Source organism: Oryctolagus cuniculus, chromosome 11, assembly GCF_051225735.1.
Source record: "Oryctolagus cuniculus isolate XC-2025 breed Fujian yellow rabbit chromosome 11, ASM5122573v1, whole genome shotgun sequence".
Lineage (NCBI taxonomy): Eukaryota > Metazoa > Chordata > Mammalia > Lagomorpha > Leporidae > Oryctolagus > Oryctolagus cuniculus.
The window spans coordinates 43,264,614-43,284,033 of record NC_142877.1 but is presented as its reverse complement, the minus strand read 5'-3'; the positions used below and the strand labels follow the sequence as shown (position 1 = coordinate 43,284,033).

The 19,420-nt window shown below is 49.1% G+C and overlaps 1 protein-coding gene across 5 annotated transcripts in view; it reads right to left on the bottom strand.

Annotated features, from left to right (window-relative positions):
* The window catches only part of DTD1 (D-aminoacyl-tRNA deacylase 1), a 171,963-nt gene extending 152,782 nt beyond the window's left edge, over window positions 1-19,181 (bottom strand). For 2 of the 5 annotated variants that reach the window (XM_008256344.5, XM_089308222.1), the window contains exons 1-3: window positions 18,929-19,145; window positions 12,401-12,491; window positions 7,253-7,488 (exon numbers count right to left, since the gene is read on the bottom strand). In XM_008256344.5, the coding sequence (XP_008254566.1) occupies window positions 7,253-7,488; window positions 12,401-12,491; window positions 18,929-18,971 (370 nt within the window). In that variant the 5' untranslated portion in view covers window positions 18,972-19,145. Of the gene's footprint in view, window positions 1-7,252; window positions 7,489-12,400; window positions 12,492-18,928 lie in introns of all 5 variants that reach the window. The other 3 variants (XM_017341778.4, XM_002710949.6, XM_089308223.1) reach the window with 3 other exon arrangements.
* Between the last annotated feature and the right edge of the window lie 239 nt (window positions 19,182-19,420).

Below are 19,420 nucleotides of genomic sequence, written 5' to 3'. Positions count from 1 at the left end.
CAAGATGGCCCAAGTCCTTGGGCCCCTGCACCTGCATGGGAGACCCAGAAGAAACTCCTGGCTCCTGACTGGATCAGCGCAGCTCCAGCCGTTGCAGCCAACTGGGGAGTGAACCAGCAGATGGAAGCCATCTCTCTCTCTCTCTCTCTCTGCCTCTCCATCTCTCTGTGTAACTCTGACTTTCAAATAAATAAGTAAATCCATTAAAAAAAAAACCCCACAATACCATTTACATTAATGTTCCCGCAAAATGAAAAACTTAAATTTAACAAAGTATTACAAAGATATTTGAGGAAAATACAAGATTTAGAAATAAGAAAACTAAATAAATGGTGAGATGTTCCACATTAGTGGACAGGAATATTCAATAGTCAAGGTATCAGTTCTGTAGGCCAGTGCCGTGGCACAGTAGGTTAATCCTCCGCCTGCAGCACCGGCATCTCATATGGGCACCAGTTCTAGTCCCAGCTGCTCCTCTTCCAATCCAGCTCTCTGCTGTGGCCCAGGGAAAGCAGTAGAAGATGGCCCAAGTCCTTCCCAAGTGGGAATATTGGGAAGAAGCTCCTGGCTTCTGGCTCCTAGCTTCGGATCGGCATAGCTGCAGCCGTTGCAACCATTTGGGGAGTGAACCAACAGAGGGAAGACCTTTCTCTCTGTCTCTCCCTTTCACTATCTGTAACTCTACCTCTCAAATAAATAAATGAAATCTTTTTAAAAAAGATAGTTCTTCAGGGCTGGTGCTGTGGTACAGCAGGTTAAGCCTCCACCCACAGCACCAGCATCTCATATGGGCGCCAGTTTGAGTCCCGACTGCTCCACTTCTGATCCAGCTCCCTGCTATAAGCCTGGGAAAGCAGAGGAAGATGACCCAAGTACTTGGGCACCTGCACCCATGTGGGAGACCCGAAAGAAAGTCCTGGCTTCAGATTGGCCCAGCTCTAGCCATTGTAGCCATCTGGGAAGTGAACCAGCAGATTGAAGAACTCTTTCTTTCTCTCTTTCTCTCTCTCTCTCTTTCTCTCTTTCTCTCTTTCTCTTTCTCTCTCTCCCTCTCTCTCTCTCTCTCTCTTTGTAATACTGCCTTTCAAATAAATAAAAAAAATCTAGGGCAAAAAAGATATCAGTTCTTCTTAACTTGGTCTACACAGTAAGTGCAATCCCAATAACAATCCCAGCAAGTTATTTTGGGGATATCAATAAACTGATCGTACAGTTATATGGAGTCAAAAGACCACCAGCATAGTCATCATAGTATTGAAAGAGAAGAACAAAGTTGCAGGACTTACTTTACATGACCTCAATACTTACTATAAAGCTATGTTAATTAAAAGAGCATGGTATTGGCAATACGATAGACAAATAAATTAACAGAACAGAAAAACAAGAGACCAGAAATAGACTCAAGGAAATAAGTCAACTGATCTTGTACAAAAAAACAAAGGTAACAAAATAGAGAAAGGGGGTTTTTCAACAATGGTATACTATGATTGGAATTCACATGCAAAAAAATGAATCTAGACGCTGACCTTATACCTTTACAAAAATTACTCAAAATATAGAACAATGAAACTCCTAGAAGATAATACAGGAGACAATCTAGATGATAGTGGGTATGGCAATAATTTTTTAGGCACAATGCCAACAGCACAATCCATCAAAGACTTCATAGGCTACATTTCATTTAAATCAAAAATTTCTGCTCTGTCAAGACATTGTCAAAACAATAAAAAAGTTAGCAGCAAATACTTGGAAAAAATATACTTGATAAAGAACTGGTACCCAAAATATGCAAAGAATTCCTAATGCTCAACAACAAGAAAATGAACACTCTGAGTTAGAAATATGCCAAAGACCTTAACAGACACATAATCAAAGAAGATATATAGATGGCAAGCAAGCATATTTAAAGACGTTCTACAGGACATGTCATCAGGGAAATGCAAACTAAAACAATGCGGCAACACCACATACACAGAATTTTCAAAATCCAGGCCAACAACAAATACTGGCAAGGATGTGAAACAACAGAAACCGTTCACCCACAGTGGGAATGCAAATGGTACAGCCACTTTGGAAGCCAGTTTATCAGTTTCTTATAGATGTAAACATACCGCTACCATTCGATCTATCAGTCTTACTCCATGGTAGTCACCCAAAGGAATTGAAAATTTACACAGAAAACCTGCACACCAGTGTTTACAGAAGCTTTATTCACAGCCGCCTAGAACTGGAAGCAATCAAGGTATCCTTCAGTGGGCGAACAAACAGTGGTACACAAGACAGCGGAATAGTATTCAGCACTAAAAAGAAATGAGGAGACATGGAAGAATCTTAAACAGATGCTTCTTGCAAAAGAAGCCAATCTGACTACCTACTGTGTAATTTCAACTAAAAGACACAACTACAGAGACAGAAAAAGATGAGTGTTTCCCAGGGTTTGGGCTGAGAGGGAAGTATGACTAAGAGAGTCACAGAGGATTTTAGGGCAGTGAATATACTCTGTATGATACTATAATGGTGAACATAATCAAACCCATATAGTACATATAACATGTACACTATAGACTGTGGGTAGTAATGATGTGTCAGTGAAGGTTTACTGAGTGTAAAACTGTATGAGGGGACTTCAAAAAGTTCCTAGAAAATGGAATTTAGAGAGGCCAGCTCTGTGGTGCAGCAAGTTAAACCACCACCTGCAGTGCCAGCATCCTATATGGGCACTGGCTCAAGTCCCAGCAGCTCCACTTATACTCCAGCTACCTGTTGATAAGCCTGGGAAAGCAGTGGAAGATGGCCCAAGTGCTTGGGCCCCTGCACCCATGTGGAAGCTCCTGGCTCCTGGCTTCACCTTGGCCCAACTCTGGCTGTTGCAGCCATTTTGGGGAGTGAACCAGCGGATGGAAGATCTCTCAATCTCTCTCTCCCTCCCTCTCTCTCTCTCTCTAACTCCTTCAAATAAATAAATAAATCTTATTTTAAAAAAAAAAAAAAAAAAAAAAAAAAACAGAACTAGGAGCAGGCATTTGGTCCAGCAGTGAAGACATCACTTGGGATGCCACATCCCATATCCAAATACCTGGATTCAAGTTATAGCTCTGCTTCTAATCCAGTTTCCTGCTAATGGGCACTCTGGGAGGCAGCAATGATGCCTCCAGAACCTAGTTCCCCACAACCCCCACGTTATACCTCAACTGAGGCTCCTGGCTTCAGACTGGCCCAGCCCCAGCTACTACAGGTATTTGGGGAGTAAACTAGTAGAAAGAAGATCTCTCTCTTTCTCTTTCCACCTCTCTGCCCTTCAAATTAAATTAAAAAAAAAAAAAAAAGTAACAATTTAAAGTGTAAACTTTATTTCTCTACAGGAGTTCCAACAAGACACTTCTATAAGTGATGACTACAGCCACTTACTCTGCCCCCAAAGACCAGAGACTCCCGGAATTTCAACACGTCAGTGCAGTCTTCTTTACATTACTCCCTGAAGAAACTGGGGGCCCTCTAAATACATTTAAGATCAGGAAACCAAAGGAAGTCAGAAGGCACCAAGTTCATCACAGATCCTCTGGGGTCAGGGCACCAACACGATTTTCCCCTGCAGACTGATACGGGTGGCCTATGGCAGGCCAGGTCACCACCTGGAAGCTGCTCATTTCTTGGGAGCACTGACCCTCTTCCAGCCAAGCTTCACCATGAACATGATGCTTGCCTTTGCAGCAGTTTCAGCAGAATTCATGGTGCTCTGGTCAGGGCTCTTTTCAAATGATGTCTTATTCTTCCCAGTGCCTCAAACTAGATCCTATTCAGATGTGTTATTTCAAGTTAGTATGAGTTCATTTTCGGTGCCAAAAATTTTGAAAACCATGTATAGTTTTTTTTAATATCCATGAACTTTTCGAAGACCCCTCTTACAACTCTAGTGGGGGATGCTCTCAGTGAGGACAGCTGTGTGTGGGGAAGGGGGCGGGGGCACGAGGGATCTCTGCACTGCCTGAATCTTGTTGTAGACCTAACGTGACTCAAAACAAAATCCTTTAAAAATATGTAAATTATCTTATAACTTTTTATACTGATTACATGGTAATATCATATTTTGGACATACTGAGCGAAATAAAATATTTTTAATTAATTATTTATTCCAGAAACAAAGAGAAAGCGTTCCCATCCCTGGCTTACTCTTCAGATGACTGCAGTGGCCCCTTGGCCAAGGCCAGGGCCAATGCCAAGAGCCCAGAACTCATCTCAGTTCTCCCATGTGAGTGGCGGCAACAAAATTACTTGAGCCATCGCCACTGCCTCCCACAGTCTGCATTCACAGGAAGCTGAAATCAGGAGCTACAGCCATCTGTCGAAGTCAGGTACTCTGACATGGGACACACGTGTTTAACATGTAGTGGAGAGGGGCCAGCGTCGTAGAGCACTTGGTTAATCCTCCGCCTGCAGCGCCGGCATCACACATGGACACTGTTCTAGTCCCGGTTGCTCCTCTTCCAGTCCAGCTCTCTGCTGCGGCATAGGAAAGCAGTGGAGGATGGCCCAAGTGCTTGGGTCCCTGCACCCACATGGGAGACCGGGAGGAGATTCCTGGCTCCTGGCTCCTGGCTTCTGATCGGCACAGCTCTGGCCACTGCAGCCACTTGGGGAGTGAACCAACAGAAGGAAGACCTTTCTCTCTGTCTCTCTCTCTCTCTCTGTCTGTAACTCTGCCTGTCAAATAAATAAATAAAATCTTAAAAAAAAAAAAAAAATGTAGTGGAGAAACTGCCAGGTCTGTTCTCAGTCCACTCTGCCCAGCGTCCACTGCTACCACAACAGTGCAGGCAGATGATCTCCCCTAGGGACGTGTGCAGCTTCCTGAGGCAAGGCCAGAACCACATGGTGCACTACACCAGGATGCTTGAAGAGGGATAGAAATCTGACTCCCCCTGGGACAGAAATAAGCCCTTTAAGTTTCTGCAAAATGGGGCCGGCGCTGTGGTGTGGCGTATAAAGCAGCACCTGCAGCGCCTACATCCCATATGGCACCGGTTGGACTCCCAGCTGCTCCACTTCCGATCTCTCTGCTATGGCCTGGGAAAGCAGTACAAGATGATCTGAGTCCTTAGGTGCCTGCACCTACGTGGGAGACCCCAAAGAAGCTCCAGGCTCCTGGCTTCAGATCAGTGCAGCTCTGGCCGTTGCAGCCACTTGGGGAGTGAACCAGCAGATGGAAGACCTCTCTTTCTTTCTGCCTCGCCTTCTCTCTGTGTAACTCTGCCTTTCAAATAAATAAATAAATCTTAAAAAAAAAAAAAAAAAAAAGTCTGTGAGGTGAACAGGAGACTATCTGAGGATGGGAGGAAGGTGGTACCTGGATGATTGTGAGTCAGGGAGCCAGATGGACAGTCTCTCCAGACCACAACTACAACACCACTAAGGACTCGGCACTATCCTACCATACATCTCTATCATCTTTGACATGGAGTTTGCAAGTGAAATAAGAGGGAAGGGCCTCCTCCCCTAGCTCCCTGTTCTTGGATCTGTCCCAGTGGGGTCTGGTGCCTCCAGATGCATGCATTTGAACCCATGTGGAGCCTCTCCTGACCCTCCCCCTCACTCCCTAAAAGAGCATCTGCCCGACCAAGCACGTGTTACCACCAGCTTTGCTTCTACCACTTCTGTTTCTCCTGCACCTGTGTTCACCTCAACGCTACACCATAAACCTCAAATGACTCACTTCACTTCATTTTTTGGGGGTGAAGACAGTCAGTTTCAGTCTTTTGGATCCACGTTTCCAATTAAGTATATGGTCAACTTTTAACAGCACCAAGGATGGCTTAACTTTAGAATGACTTAGCCAGGAACTGGTGTTGGGGGTAGGGTTTACAAGAATCTTTCTTGTACTTTATTTTGGATGAAGCTTTTATCTACTACATATTAAACAGTTTTGCCACGGTACTGTGGAATCATAGCAGATTTGAGACGCTGCTCAGGGATGGGTTATTCTCCAAAGTGAGAGACAACCTTGTGTTAAACTAACAGCTCAGCCCTAAATCTGAAGTCGGCGGGGGGAGAGCCTTGGCCTCTAGGAGCCCTAGCTCCCCTCCCCTGAAACCTTCCACCTTTAGAAAGCAGTTTCCCGCCACAGGTGTCCATCCATGGGCCAGCAGGGGTCTCCGAAGCCTTCCCTGCCATCTGGCTCAGTATTTTTTCGACCCTGTAGTTTTGCTAATGGATTTCTAAGGACTTTTGTTGTCTCATAGCATCCAAACTCCAACACTTTCTGCATTTTCAGAATTATACTGGACAACTTCAATGAAAGGTGCTGTCTGTAGATGGAACACCCGGTGAAGGCCCCGCCAGCATGAGAGATCCTTAGAGTTTGCTTGACAGAAGGATGCTGCTCACCACAGCATCAGCATCACCTGGTTTGGGATGCTGGGCGCTCTCTGCTGATCTCAAAGACCCTGGCTCCTCCCCCTGCCGTCCCTACCCCTTTGACATCCTGTGCAGTCATTGGTGAGACCAGCACTGTGGTGCAGTAGGCTTAGCCTCCATCTGAGGCTGTAGCACTAACATCCCATATGGGCAGTGGTTCGAGTCCAAGCTGCTCCTCTTCCAATCCAGCTCTCTGCTGTGGCCAGGGAAAGCAATGGAAGATGGCCCAAGTGCTTGGACCCCTGCACCCATGTGGGAGACCCAGAAGAAGCTCCTAGCTCTAGGCTTTGGATTGGCCCAGCTCCAGCGGCTGCAGCCAATTGGGGAGTGAACCAGTGGATGGAAGACCTCTCTCTCTGTCTGTGACTCTGCCTCTCAAATAAATTTTAAAAATCTTAAAAAAAAAACATTGGTACCCACCCTCCAGTGGTTATTTGTTATATATGGTTATTTGTTCTTGCTATAACAGTGCTACATGTTAAATTTTCTCAACGAAAAACCAATTTCATCTGTTTCATTTTACTTTTTTATTATGGCTGCTAGAAATTAAAGGACACCTTTGGCTCAGATTCAAGGCTCACAACAAAATTTCTATTCAGTGTGGCTGATGACGCAATCAAAGGGCCATCACTGTATCAGACAGAGCACGGGGCCCTGAAATGTTCTCACAGTGTGAACAGATGAACACAGAGGGTGAATGGTGTCAGGAACAAGCAGGGGACCCGTGTTAAGTGCGACAGCAGAGGCTGCGGCCACGTGGTGTTGAGTAGGTAGCAAGCATCAGCAACGACCTGCCTGCCCAGATGCTGCGAGTCCAGGCCCCTCTGCCCTCCTGCCTACCTTTGATGAGCTCCGGCCGGTACGCCTTCCGCAACTGCTCCAGGAAGCTGTTGTAGAAGCCCTCCGCCTGCTCCGAGGGCATGGCCAGGTGGAAGTCGGGCTTGCTGCCCTTGAGGACACACTGCAGGGTAAACTGGCTGACGCACAGCACCTCATACTGCTTGTCCATCACGCTCTTCGACCAGTGCTTCCCACTCTCGTCCTCAAACACACGCAGGTTTAAAATCTTTCGGACCCTACAGGGGAAAAGAGCAGTAAAAGGCACTTGAAGGATGGGAGCCCCCAACACAACACCGGGCCTCTAAAGAGCCATCAGCATTCTGCAGAATAGGGACGTGGGGTGACTCCATTGCTTACAGAAGGCATGACTCTGGGCAAGTCATTTAGCCACACCATGCCTCAGTTTCCTCATCTGTAATACAGGAGAAGCCCCACCCCACGGGGCGTTTGGGCACTTCCTTCTTTGCTGCCCACCCCTCCAGCTCACAGCGGCTACCAATTGGAACGGGGGTAGAGGAAACCACCCACTGGGGGTCTGTGGGGAGCAATCCGGACTAGACTAAGTTACTCGAATTAGGACTTATTCTATGCATCTGCTCTCCCACAATATGGCGCTGGGAGAGAAGTAAACAGCTTCCGCACAGCTGCCTCCAGTTCAACTAATAAACTGTAGGACTTGCTCCTGATTGGAGGAGAGCAGCGTACTCGGCGTGTGGGCAGCCGAGTTGGGATTGGCGGAGGAGGACTATAAAGGAGGAGAGAGACGGCATGCACCAGGAACATCTATGGGGAACATCTAAGGGAACCCGTGCAGCCCCCGAGAAAGCCGGCCGGCGGTGTGCCGCTCCCCTGCGGAAGTGGGGAATGCGGCCAGGGGGAACTGCCCTTCCACGGAGGTGGAAGGGATAGTAGCCAACCCGGGAAGAACCAGCAGCAAACCCGGGGAGGGCCGAGCGGACAAAAGAACAGCGCAGGGTCCTGTGTCGTTCCTCCACGAAGAGGGGGAGCGACATAATGGTGCCGTGACTCGGATAGGAAACCTAGCTCGGATTAGGAAACCTAGAACGGATAGCAAACTTAGGAGGGAAGAAACGGGAAGAAACGGGAAGAATTGGGAAAATACCGGAGAGAGAGACTAGCAAACAGCCTAGGGAAAAGCCGGACGAAAAGGGTGCCGGAAGAAGCTATTGAAAGCCTAGGCATAGACTCAGATACAGACTACGGGGGGAAGCTGGGAGAAATCTCTAAGGTCGAAAGCGAAAGTGAAAGCTAGAACAAACAGACTCGGATGTGGACTGTGGGGAGAGGCCAGGAGAAATGAGGGAGGAGTATTGTTGGAGGAAAGCTTGGGGAAATATACCGGGTAGAGAAAAATGTTAGGGAAAATGAAGCCGCGAGTGCAGGCCGAGGCGGATACGAAAGCCACTTTGGGATTCTCAAGTTAGCCCGGGAATAGGGGGCGAAAAGTTGAAACCAGAAGCTGAGACGTAAGCCAGATTGGGATCCGTCTGATTAGCCCGGGGAGCAAAGGACGGGAAGCCAAATCGTGGGGCGGAGACGTACGCTGGGTTGAATTCGCCAGGCTAGCCCGGGGAACTTAGATTGAATGCTAGTGGCGGACACGTAAGCTACGCTGTGTTACTCGCGGAAGCCGCCGCGTGCAGAGAGAGCACGGGGCGTGAATAGATAGGGAACGGGGCTGGCGAGGCCGTGGTTCAGACGCGAAAGGGTTAAGTGCGAGACCGCGGAGCGCGTGAAGCCAAGCCGCGCAAAGCCGAGCCGCGCAGATGAGGCGCGGGCTGAAGCTGCGCGGAGCCGTGAAGCTGCCGGCAGCACGAGGCGCCGGAAAGCTGCCGAGAAGCAGCCTCGGGGCGGGCGCAGCCGGGAAGCCGCGGGGATAAGAGAAACAGAAGTTTAGAAATGGAATGAGAGCGGGAAGCTGCAGGGATAAGAGAAATAGAAGTTTAGAAATAAAATGAGAGAAATAAGAATGCTGGGAGATAGAAGTAAAATGGGAGAAATAGGAATGCCCGGAGATAGAGAAATAGAGAAATAGAAAGGCCTCCCCTCAACATGGCAATTAGAAGGCTTGGATTCGGTCTGCCCGATTAGTGAGGCGATGAGCACCTGGGCGGCTAGCAGCTTATGCGCCGCAGGTCACCGAAGACAGGCACGAATTAACATCAGTAAGGCTTCCCCACAATACCGCAATTAGAAGGCTTGGATTCGGTCTGCCTGATTAAGGCGGTAAGCGCCAGCAAGCAGCTCGACCAGAGTATGAGCTGCAGGTCACCGAAGATAGGCACGAACCAACACTAATAAGTCTCCCCCACAATAAGGCAATGAGAAGGCTTGGATTCGGTTTGCCTGATAGGTCTTGTAAGTCCCCTGCAGGCAGAGCAGAGCATGCGCTGCAGGGCATCGAACACAGGCACGCATCAGCGCCTAAAAACCTCCTCACAACATGGCGAAGAGAGGACCCGGATTCGGTTTGCCTGATAGGACTTGTAAGAGCCTGTGGCAACTCTAGCAAGTAGAGCAGAGTGTGTGCCGCGGGACACCGAAGACAGGCGCGTATCAACGCTAAAAAATAAAAAGAAAGGGGGATCTGTGGGGAGCAATCCGGACTAGACTAAGTTACTCGAATTAGGACTTATTCTATGCATCTGCTCTCCCACAATATGGTGCTGGGAGAGAAGTAAACAGCTTCCGCACAGCTGCCTCCAGTTCAACTAATAAACTGTAGGACTTGCTCCTGATTGGAGGAGAGCAGCGTACTCGGCGTGTGGGCAGCCGAGTTGGGATTGGCGGAGGAGGACTATAAAGGAGGAGAGAGACGGCATGCACCAGGAACATCTATGGGGAACATCTAAGGGAACCCGTGCAGCCCCCGAGAAAGCCGGCCGGCGGTGTGCCGCTCCCCTGCGGAAGTGGGGAATGCGGCCAGGGGGAACTGCCCTTCCACGGAGGTGGAAGGGATAGTAGCCAACCCGGGAAGAACCAGCAGCAAACCCGGGGAGGGCCGAGCAGACGAAAGAACAGCGCAGGGTCCTGTGTCGTTCCTCCACGAAGAGGGGGAGCGACATAATGGTGCCGTGACTCGGATATGAAGCCTAGGCAGGGCTTAGTGTCGTTCCTCCACGAAGAGGGGGAGCGACAGGGGTCCTTCCAGGCGAGGGATGTGTCAAGACATGGGTCCAGTGCTAATCTCTTATGGAAGAATCCAATCTCTACACAAGGATGAGCAACAGCCCTTTTCTAAACCTCTCCTTGGAGCTATTCCAAATGAACAGCTCAGGAAGCGCTCTGAAAGGAAACTCCTGGTTACTGCATAAATACAAAAAGATCTGGGGAAAGGCACCTTGACAACTACGTCACCTGCTCCTTACGCCGGGATAACAAGAAAGCCCAGGCAGCGTTTACAGGGTCAGCTTGGAGGAGCGTGGTGAAAAATCAATGCATAATAGCTGCAAGTCCACCACCCGAGCCACCCTTTTGGACAATGCTGAAGGCAAAGACGTGCCCAGGAGCATGATACGAATCCCCTGACTCTTCCTAAAAGGGCCCTCTGTGGTGGGAACTCTTCATTACCCCCTCCCCACAGCCAGGACAGTCTTACATTGAGCCACATCTCTTAACCACCAAGTTAAGCATTGCTATCTAGTATGCCACAGTCACACAGAGATCAGACCCAGAGCCCCGTCTTTTACCATCACCATCTCCACTGCCTCTCTGAGTGTCCAGGGACAGCTGTAAGACTATCAACATCCCTGAAGCCGTACAGAACTGTCCTTATCAGTGGCCAACATCTTAGCAGGAATGAAGTTCCACATCTGATCTCCAATTTCATAGAAAAGGGACAGCTGGGTTCCAGGTACCCAGGGGCAGCATAAACAGCCACAGCATCTGAAGCAAATGTGCCTAGTGGGGCAGGGGAGGAAGGAGAGCATGGGAGGGGCTGACTATACTGAGAGAGCCAGGCAGGAAACAGCAATGGGAAATGCCCCCACCTTAGTATAAAGAGCACCTGCTTCAAGATCAGACAGCCCAGAATCTAATTCAGGTTCAGGTTTCTTACTAAGTTTATGTGTACGACCTACAGTGAGGACTTTACCTCTGAGTTCCAGATCTTTAGATGTATCATGAAAAACTAGGCATTTTAAAAGGATCATTTTGGGGGCCGGCACTACGGCGTAGTGGGTAAAGCCACCACCTACAGTGCTGGTATCCCATATAGGCACTGATTTGAGTCCCGGCTGCCCCACTTCCAACCCAGCTCTTTGCTATGGCCTGGGAAAGCTGTCGAAGATGGTCCAAGTCCTTGGGCCCCTGCACCACATGGGAGAATCAGAAGAAACTCCTGGCTCCTGGTTTCGGGTCAGCCCAGCTCTGGCCAATGCAGCCATTTGGGGAGTAAATCAGAGGATGAAAGTCTTCTCTCTCTAACTCTGCCTTTCAAATAAATAAATAAATCTTTTTTTAAAAAAATCCAGCTTTTTAAAAAGTAAATAAATAAAATAAAATCATTTCATCCAAATTAAAAAGAGAAACCACACCTAAAAAAAAACTGGGCTCTTGCATTAAGAGAAAAAGAGGCAAAGCCTTGCAAGTAGCATCAAATCAGGATGAAAGCTAAGCTGGGCTCCTCTTGCTCCACCACTGTCTCAGCACGTGAAGTTTCCAGATTACTCTTCTCCATATCTCTTCTCCATATCTCAAACTGGGAGATAACCAAACCACCTCAAACGGGACGAACACAAAACACTGTGGAAGTCCCAGCATGGTCACCACATACCACATTCCAACTCAATGGCTTAGAAATGGACATCTTAGGGCTGGCATTGTAGCCCATGTGGGCGCTAGTTAATGTCCCAGCTGTTCCACTTCTGATCCAGCTCCCTGCTAATGAACCTGGGAAAAGCAGCGGAAGATGGCCCAAGTGTTTGGGCCCCTGCCACCCACATGCAAGATCCGGACGAAGCTCCTGGCTTCGGCCTGGTCCAGCACTGGTCATTGCAGCCATCTGGGGAGTGAACCAGTAGATGGACAATCTCTCTCCCTCTCTCTGTCTCTCCCTCTCTGTAACTCTTTCAAAATAAATTAAAAATAAATCTTTTTTAAAAAATGATAAAGAAGCAGGCATCTTACATGTGCTCCAGTTCCTTCTGTGTATCTTCCAGAGAAATCCCCAGCAACACACAGATGCCCCGTCCAATGGCGCTTATCTGCTCACCTCCAACTGAAAGGAACCAAAAGGCAGAAGAGACTCTGAATCAAGCAGGCCGCAGGAAAGGCTTGTAAGTGCCCACAGGAGTGTTTTCAGCATCACGTGGATTTCTTACAATTTTTCTGGTTCATGTCGGTAAGCATTCAAAACTGACAGGAGTCAAAGAATGTAGTGTGAGGTCAATGGTACCCACCCTTCCTGATTTCATGCTGGCAAAGAACGGGAGCCGCACAGTGAGCAACCACGAAGCAGGATTTCAGGGCTACATTTTCACCTGCATCACCCTGGGTAAGACACCTGAAACTCCACAGTTGAACACGCCCAGGTATAAAAACAGAACAGTGGCCAGCGCCGCGGTTCAATAGACTAATCCTCTGCCTGTGGCGCCAGCACACTGGGTTCTAGTCCCGGTCGAGGCGCTGGATTCTGTCCCGGTTGCCCCTCTTCCAGGCCAGCTCTCTGCTGTGGCCCGGGAGTGCAGTGGAGGATGGCCCAAGTTCTTGGGCCCTGCACCCGCATGGAAGACCAGGAGAAGCTCCTGGCTCCTGGCTTCGGATCAGCGCGGTGTGCCGGCCACAGCGCACCAGCCACAGCGGCCATTGGAGGGTGAACCAACAGCAAAAAAGGAAGACCTTTCTCTCTGTCTCTCTCTCTCACTGTCCACTCTGCCTGTCAAAAAAAAAAAAAAAAAAAAAAAAAAAAACAGTGTTTTCCTCCCCCAGAGAGTCCAGTTCAACTATATTAATTCTCAGGCAGGAGAGATACATTTTTCTTGGAATTTAGTAACACAACACAACACAAACTGCACAAAGTAGAAAATGTTCACCTCGTAAAAACCAGTGTTTTTCCTACTTCCTGCAGACAAGATACACATATGCATAAAAATTCTGCTTTACATGTTAAGCTTCACCTCAGCAAGCTGCTCTGGTTCCCAGGGTAGCAGTAAAATCACGTTGAGTCAGGGTTCCCCAAATCTTTTCAAATCATGAGCATCACTCATTAAAAATGTCTAAGCTTTGTGTATTTATGGCCAAGTATGTGCTCCGCTACCATCAGACAGCATCTCAGATGTGGGCACAGCACTTGAGCTGAGATTCATCATAATAATGGTGAATATAAACCAGATTTCCAATGGAGATCTTGATGATGTTTGATTTTTTTTTTTTTACCAACTGTTGCCAAGTCTTATTACTGTGCTATTTCATCGTGTACCGATCTAACATTCCAATCAGTAATAAAAAGGTCAACTCTGCCATTTTCTTGTCATAGGCTTCTTTTGGATAATAACATCTGTAAATATACCTAACAAGGCAACACAGACTATGCCACGCTGCACCACATCGCAAGTCAAGAAGAGAAACTCCACTTGTATTTCAGACGTATGACGAGGGGCCACCCCACATTCAGACTCCACGGGAGCCTCAGCATCAACTCATGCTGAAAATACAGTAAACTTAATTTTTTTTAAGATTTATTTTATTTATTTGAAGGGCAGAGTTACAGAGGGGGGAGAGAGAGAGAGAGATCTTCCAGCCACTGGATCACTCCGCAAATGGTCCCAACAGCAGGGGCTGGGCCAGACCAAAGCCAGGAGCCTTGAGCTTCTTCCAGGTCTCCCATGTGGGTGCGGGGACCCAAGCACCTGGGCCATCTTCTACTGCTTTCCCAGGCCACAGCAGAGAGCTGGAGTGGAAGTGGAACAGCCGGAACTCAAATCGGCACCCATATGCTATGACAGGGTCCCAGACAGCATCTTAATCTGCTGTGCCCCAATGCCAGTCCAAATTTTTATTTGTATGCTAAAATAAGAATCCTGATTTTCCTTTCTGTGCTGCTTTTCTTTTATAATGGACTGTGTGTGACCATCTGACCTTGGAGTCCTGACTCAAAAGCTGAAACAGGGGCAGGTATTTGGCAGTGATTCGGATACCTATCAGAACGCCTGCATCCCCTATCAGAGCACCTGGGTTCAATCCCCAACTCTGTTCCTGATTCCAGCTTTCTGCTAATGTAGACCCTGTAGGCAATGGTGACAGCTCAAGCAGGTGGAGTCTTCCCACTGCCCACATGAAAGACCTGGATTGAGTTCCCAGCTCCTCCCCAGTTCAGCCCCAGGTGTTGATGGCTTTTGGAGAGTGAACCAGTAAAAGAGGGAAGATCTCACTTCCTCTGTTTCTCTCTCTCTGCATCTCAATATTTTTTTTAAATTGGGCTTGCTTTGCTTATTTGCATTGCTTCAGAAAGTGTTTGGCTTTGTTTTTTGTTTTTTTTTTTTTTTTTTGACAGGCAGAGTGGACAGTGAGAGAGAGAGAGAGAGAGAAAGGTCTTCCTTTTGCCGTTGGTTCACCCTCCAATGGCCGCTGTGGCCGGCGCGCTGCGGCCGGTGCACTGCGCTGATCCGATGGCAGGAGCCAGGTACTTCTCCTGGTCTCCCATGGGGTGCAGGGCCCAAGCACTTGGGCCATCCTCCACTGCACTCCCGGGCCACAGCAGAGAGCTGGCCTGGAAGAGGGGCAACCGGGACAGAATCCGGCACCCCGACAGGCGCCCCAGTGTGCTGGCGCCGCAAGGCGGAGGATTAGCCTAGTGAGCTGCGGCACCGGCCTGGCTTAGTTTCTTACAATGTCAATATATTTTTTCCAAAAAGTGTGTGGCCAGCACTGTGGCATAACGGGTAAAGCCACCGCCTGCAGTGCCGACATCCATATGGACGCCGGTTCCAGTCCCAGCTGCTCCACTTCCCATCCCTCTCTCTTCTATGGCCTGGGAAAACAGTAGAAGATGGCCCACGTCCTTGAGCCCCTGCACCCGCATGGGAAGAACCGGAGGAAGCTCCTGGCTCACAGCTTCAGATCGGCACAGCTCCAGCCACTGCGGCCAATTAGGGAGTAAACCAGCAGATGGAAGATCTCTCTATCTCTTTCTGGCTCTTTCAAATAAATAAAAAATAAATTTTAAAAAATAAATAAATAAATAAATGTTGGGGATTGTCACTATGGTATAGAAGGTCAAGTCTCTGCCTGTAGTGCCGGCATCCCATATGGGCATCAGTTCAAGTCCTGGATGCTCCACTTCTGATCCAGCTCCTGCTTATGGCTTGGAAAAGCAGTAGAAGCTGGCTCAAGTACTTGGGCCTCTGCACCCACATGGGAGATCTGGAAGAAGCTCCTGGCTCCTGGCTTTGTCCTGGCCCAGCCCCAGCCATTGAGGCCATTTGGGGAGTGAAACAGCAGATGGAAGATCTCTTTCTCGCACTCTCATCTCTCTCTCTCTCTCCCCCTCATTCTGCCTTTAAATAAATTAATAAAAAAAAAAAAAGAATCCATAGCAACAGCCTCTAAAAACAACTCCTTTCAATCCATCATTTTTAGATCCTGTCATAACATCGTGCACATCAGGTTTTAGCTGCTGAAACAGGGATGGGGCCTAAGAGTCCTAAAGAGGACCTAATTGTCCTCTTTCAGCTACGTTGTTAAGTGCATGTGTCTAAACTGTGCTGCAACCAACTCTGAAAATCAGTGACCGTGTCTCAGCAATCTTAGAAGGGGAATCTGTCACATAATAAGATGTGTGACTTGTGACAGTCTACTCCATCCTGACCATAACACCTATTAGAAGTTACACGTTAGAACCCATAAAATGAAATGTCATCTGAACGCAGCCACATTTCAGTGCAATCAGCTATGTTTCTAAGGAATCGGAAAAACCCTCTTCCATTAACATTCATTTGCAGAAGGCCTGCAAAACTAAAGGGTCCCTCAAATACTGAGAATTCTATGGTTCCCCAACCTAGAATTCCCAAGCTTTTAACACCTTCCCGCAGTCAACATCTTTACCTTTTCAATTGGAAGGATTGTCTGACTAAAGGCATACAACTTAAATAAAACACAAAAGTAACTCAAACTTGGGGCCAGCACTGTGACACAGTGGGTGATGCCACTGCCTGCAACAAGGGCATCCTATACTGAGCATCCCTGGAGTCCTGGCTGCTTCACTTCCGATCCAGCTCCTTGCTAATGCACCCGGGAAAGCAGTGGAAGATGCCCCAAGTGCTTGGGCCCCTGCCCCCACATGGGAGACCCTGAAGGAATCCCAGGCTTCTGGCTTTGGGCTGGTCCAGCCCCAGCTGCTACAGCCATTTGGGGAGTGAAGCACTAAATATGTCTCTCTCTATGTCTCTCCCTCTCTCTGCCTTTCAAACAAATAAATCTTACCAAAACAAACAAAAAACCTCTTGTGTTATTTCACAGGTTTTCTTTTTTTTAAAACTTTTATTTAATGAATATAAATTTCCAAAGTACAGCTTATGGATTACAATGGCTCCCCCCCCCCATAACTTCCCTCCCACCCGCAACCCTCCCCTTTCTCGCTCCTTCTCCCCTTCCATTAACATCGAGATTCATTTTCACTTCTCTTATATACAGAAGATCAGTTTAGTATATATTAAATAAAGAATTCAACAGTTTGCACCCACATAGAAACACAAAGTGAAAAATACTGTTTGGGTACTAGTTATAGCATTAAATCACAATGCACGGCACATTAAGGACCGAGATCCTACTTGAGGAGTAAGTGCACAGTGACTCCTGTTGTTGACTTAACAATTTGACACTCTTGTTTCTGGCATCAGTAATCTCCCTAGGCTCTAATCATGAGTTGCCAAGGCTATGGAAGCCTTTTGAGTTCACCGACTCTTATCATATTTAGACAAGGTCATAGTCAAAGTGGAAGTTCTCTCCTCCCTTCAGAGAAAGGTACCTCCTTCTTTGATGACCCCGTTCTTTCCACTGGGATCTCACTCCTGGAGATCTTTCATTTAGGTTTTTTCCAGAGTGTCTTGGCTTTCCATGCCTTAAATACTCTCATGGGCTTTTCAGCCAGATCCAAATGCTCTAAGGGCTGATTCTGAGGCCAGAGTGCTGTTTAGGACATCCACCACTCTATAAATCTGCTGATTTCACAGGTTTTCAATATTCTAGAGCAGCAAGAAGGGGACATCAGGGGAGAGAAGATGAAAATCTAAATTTATTGGTGCTGACCACATACAATTGACTCCAATATTCTCCTTCAAAAAGTGAAAACAGGCCGGCACCGCGGCTCACTACACTAATCCTCCGCCTGCAGCGCTGGCACACCAGTTCTAGTCCCAGTCGGATCGCTGGATTCTGTCCCGGTTGCCCCTCTTCCAGGCCAGCTCTCTGCTGTGGCCCAGGAGTGCAGTGGAGGATGGCCCAGGTGCTTGGGCCCTGCACCCCATGGGAGACCAGAAGGAAACACCTGGCTCCTGGCTTCAGATCGGCAACACTCCGGCCATAGCAGCCACTTGGGGGGTGAACCAACGGAAAAAGGAAGACCTTTCTCTCTGTCTCTTTCTCACTGTCTAACTCTGCCTGTCCAAAAAAAAAAAAAAAAAAAGTGAAAACAATCTTTCATCTATGAATTGGCCACGTCAAGTCTATGTGAACTTAAGTACTTACTGAAATGCTATAAAACCTTTAAAATTCCATCAACTCTAGTACTATCCTATTCCTTTTTATCCCAGGACCAACTCCCAACCTGAAGTAACCAGAACAGTTCTGAAATCACTGGACAGGGTTAAAAAAGTAGGGACCAGCGCTGTGGTACAGCAGGTAAGGCCGCCACCTGCAGCGCCAGCATCCTATTTGGGCAACGGTTCCAGCCCTGGCTGCTCCTCTTCCCATCCAGCTCCCTGCTAATGCACCTGGGAAAGCGGCGGAGGATGGACCTGCCACCCACGTGGGAGACCTGGAAGAAGCTCCTGGGCTTGGCCCAGCCCTGGGCTGTTGCAGCCATTTGGGGGGTGAACCAGCGGATGGAAGACCTCTCTCTCTCTCCCTCTGTGTAACTCTGCCTTTCAAATAAATAAAATAAATCTTTAAAAAAAGAGAGAAAAACTTGTCACTTTAAATTTTTTCCAAAATAATCTTTCCTACGGAGGCTTGCGTTTTTCAAACGGCCACAGGCTCTGGTCAATCACCTGGCCCCCTGACGCTCCCCCTGAACGCTGAGGGGACACACACCGGCCGGTGCCTCCGAGCACAAGAAATGACAGGCGAAGAAGTACTTCAGCTGGGAGTCTCCGGGATCCGCCACCCGCAGGGTCCGGCAAGTGAGGGGGCGGCGTCCGGGGCAGGGACGCGTGCGGGGCGGGCGCCCGTCACGTGGGCACACTCCGTCAGCTCGGCGCGCCGGAGCCCGCGCCCCAGCAGCCCGGCTCTGCAGAAACGGGCAAAATGGGGCTCCGGAGACGCTCCCCGGTGACAAACCATGGTGACGACGAGCGCACGGCGCGCTCTCCCTGAACCCAAAACCGAGATGCTGCACCGCGGACGCGCCGGGGCCCCACCCGGCACGTGCACGGTGCTCTCCGGCGCGCCGGGGAGCCCCACGCGAGACCGCCGGTCCCCGCCCGGCCCCGCCCGACTGACCTGTGACGCTGGCCCGGGTGACGCGCTGCACCACGGCCTTCATGGCGGCGGCTGGGGCGAGCGGGGCGGCGCCGCGCTCGGTGCGGCCTGGCGATTCAGCGAGCGGCTCCGCGGCCGGCGCCCTCTGGAGGTGACACCCGGAAGTGCGCGCCGCGGCCGGGTCCGACCCGCTCAGCGGCCGCCGGTGCCGCGTCGGCCACGCCCACTCCCGGCCTAGCGATAAGTCCGCCCACGACCCGTTAGCCCCGCCCCGCCCACGTCGGTCACGCCCACCTGCAGCCTAGCCTTAACCTCGCCCTCAGTGATAGGCAGCCCTGGCCCCGCCCCCACTCCCTGCTCACACTCAGGTCGCTGTCTTCTCCCACCCCGGGTCTTAGAGCCCATCGGGTCTAAATCCTAGTGTTGTCCTGAGTCATTTTCCTGATACTCGCCTGTCCTCAGATTGTTCCAAATTCTTAGACACAAAAGGGTCAGCTGCCTGAAAAGGTCTAT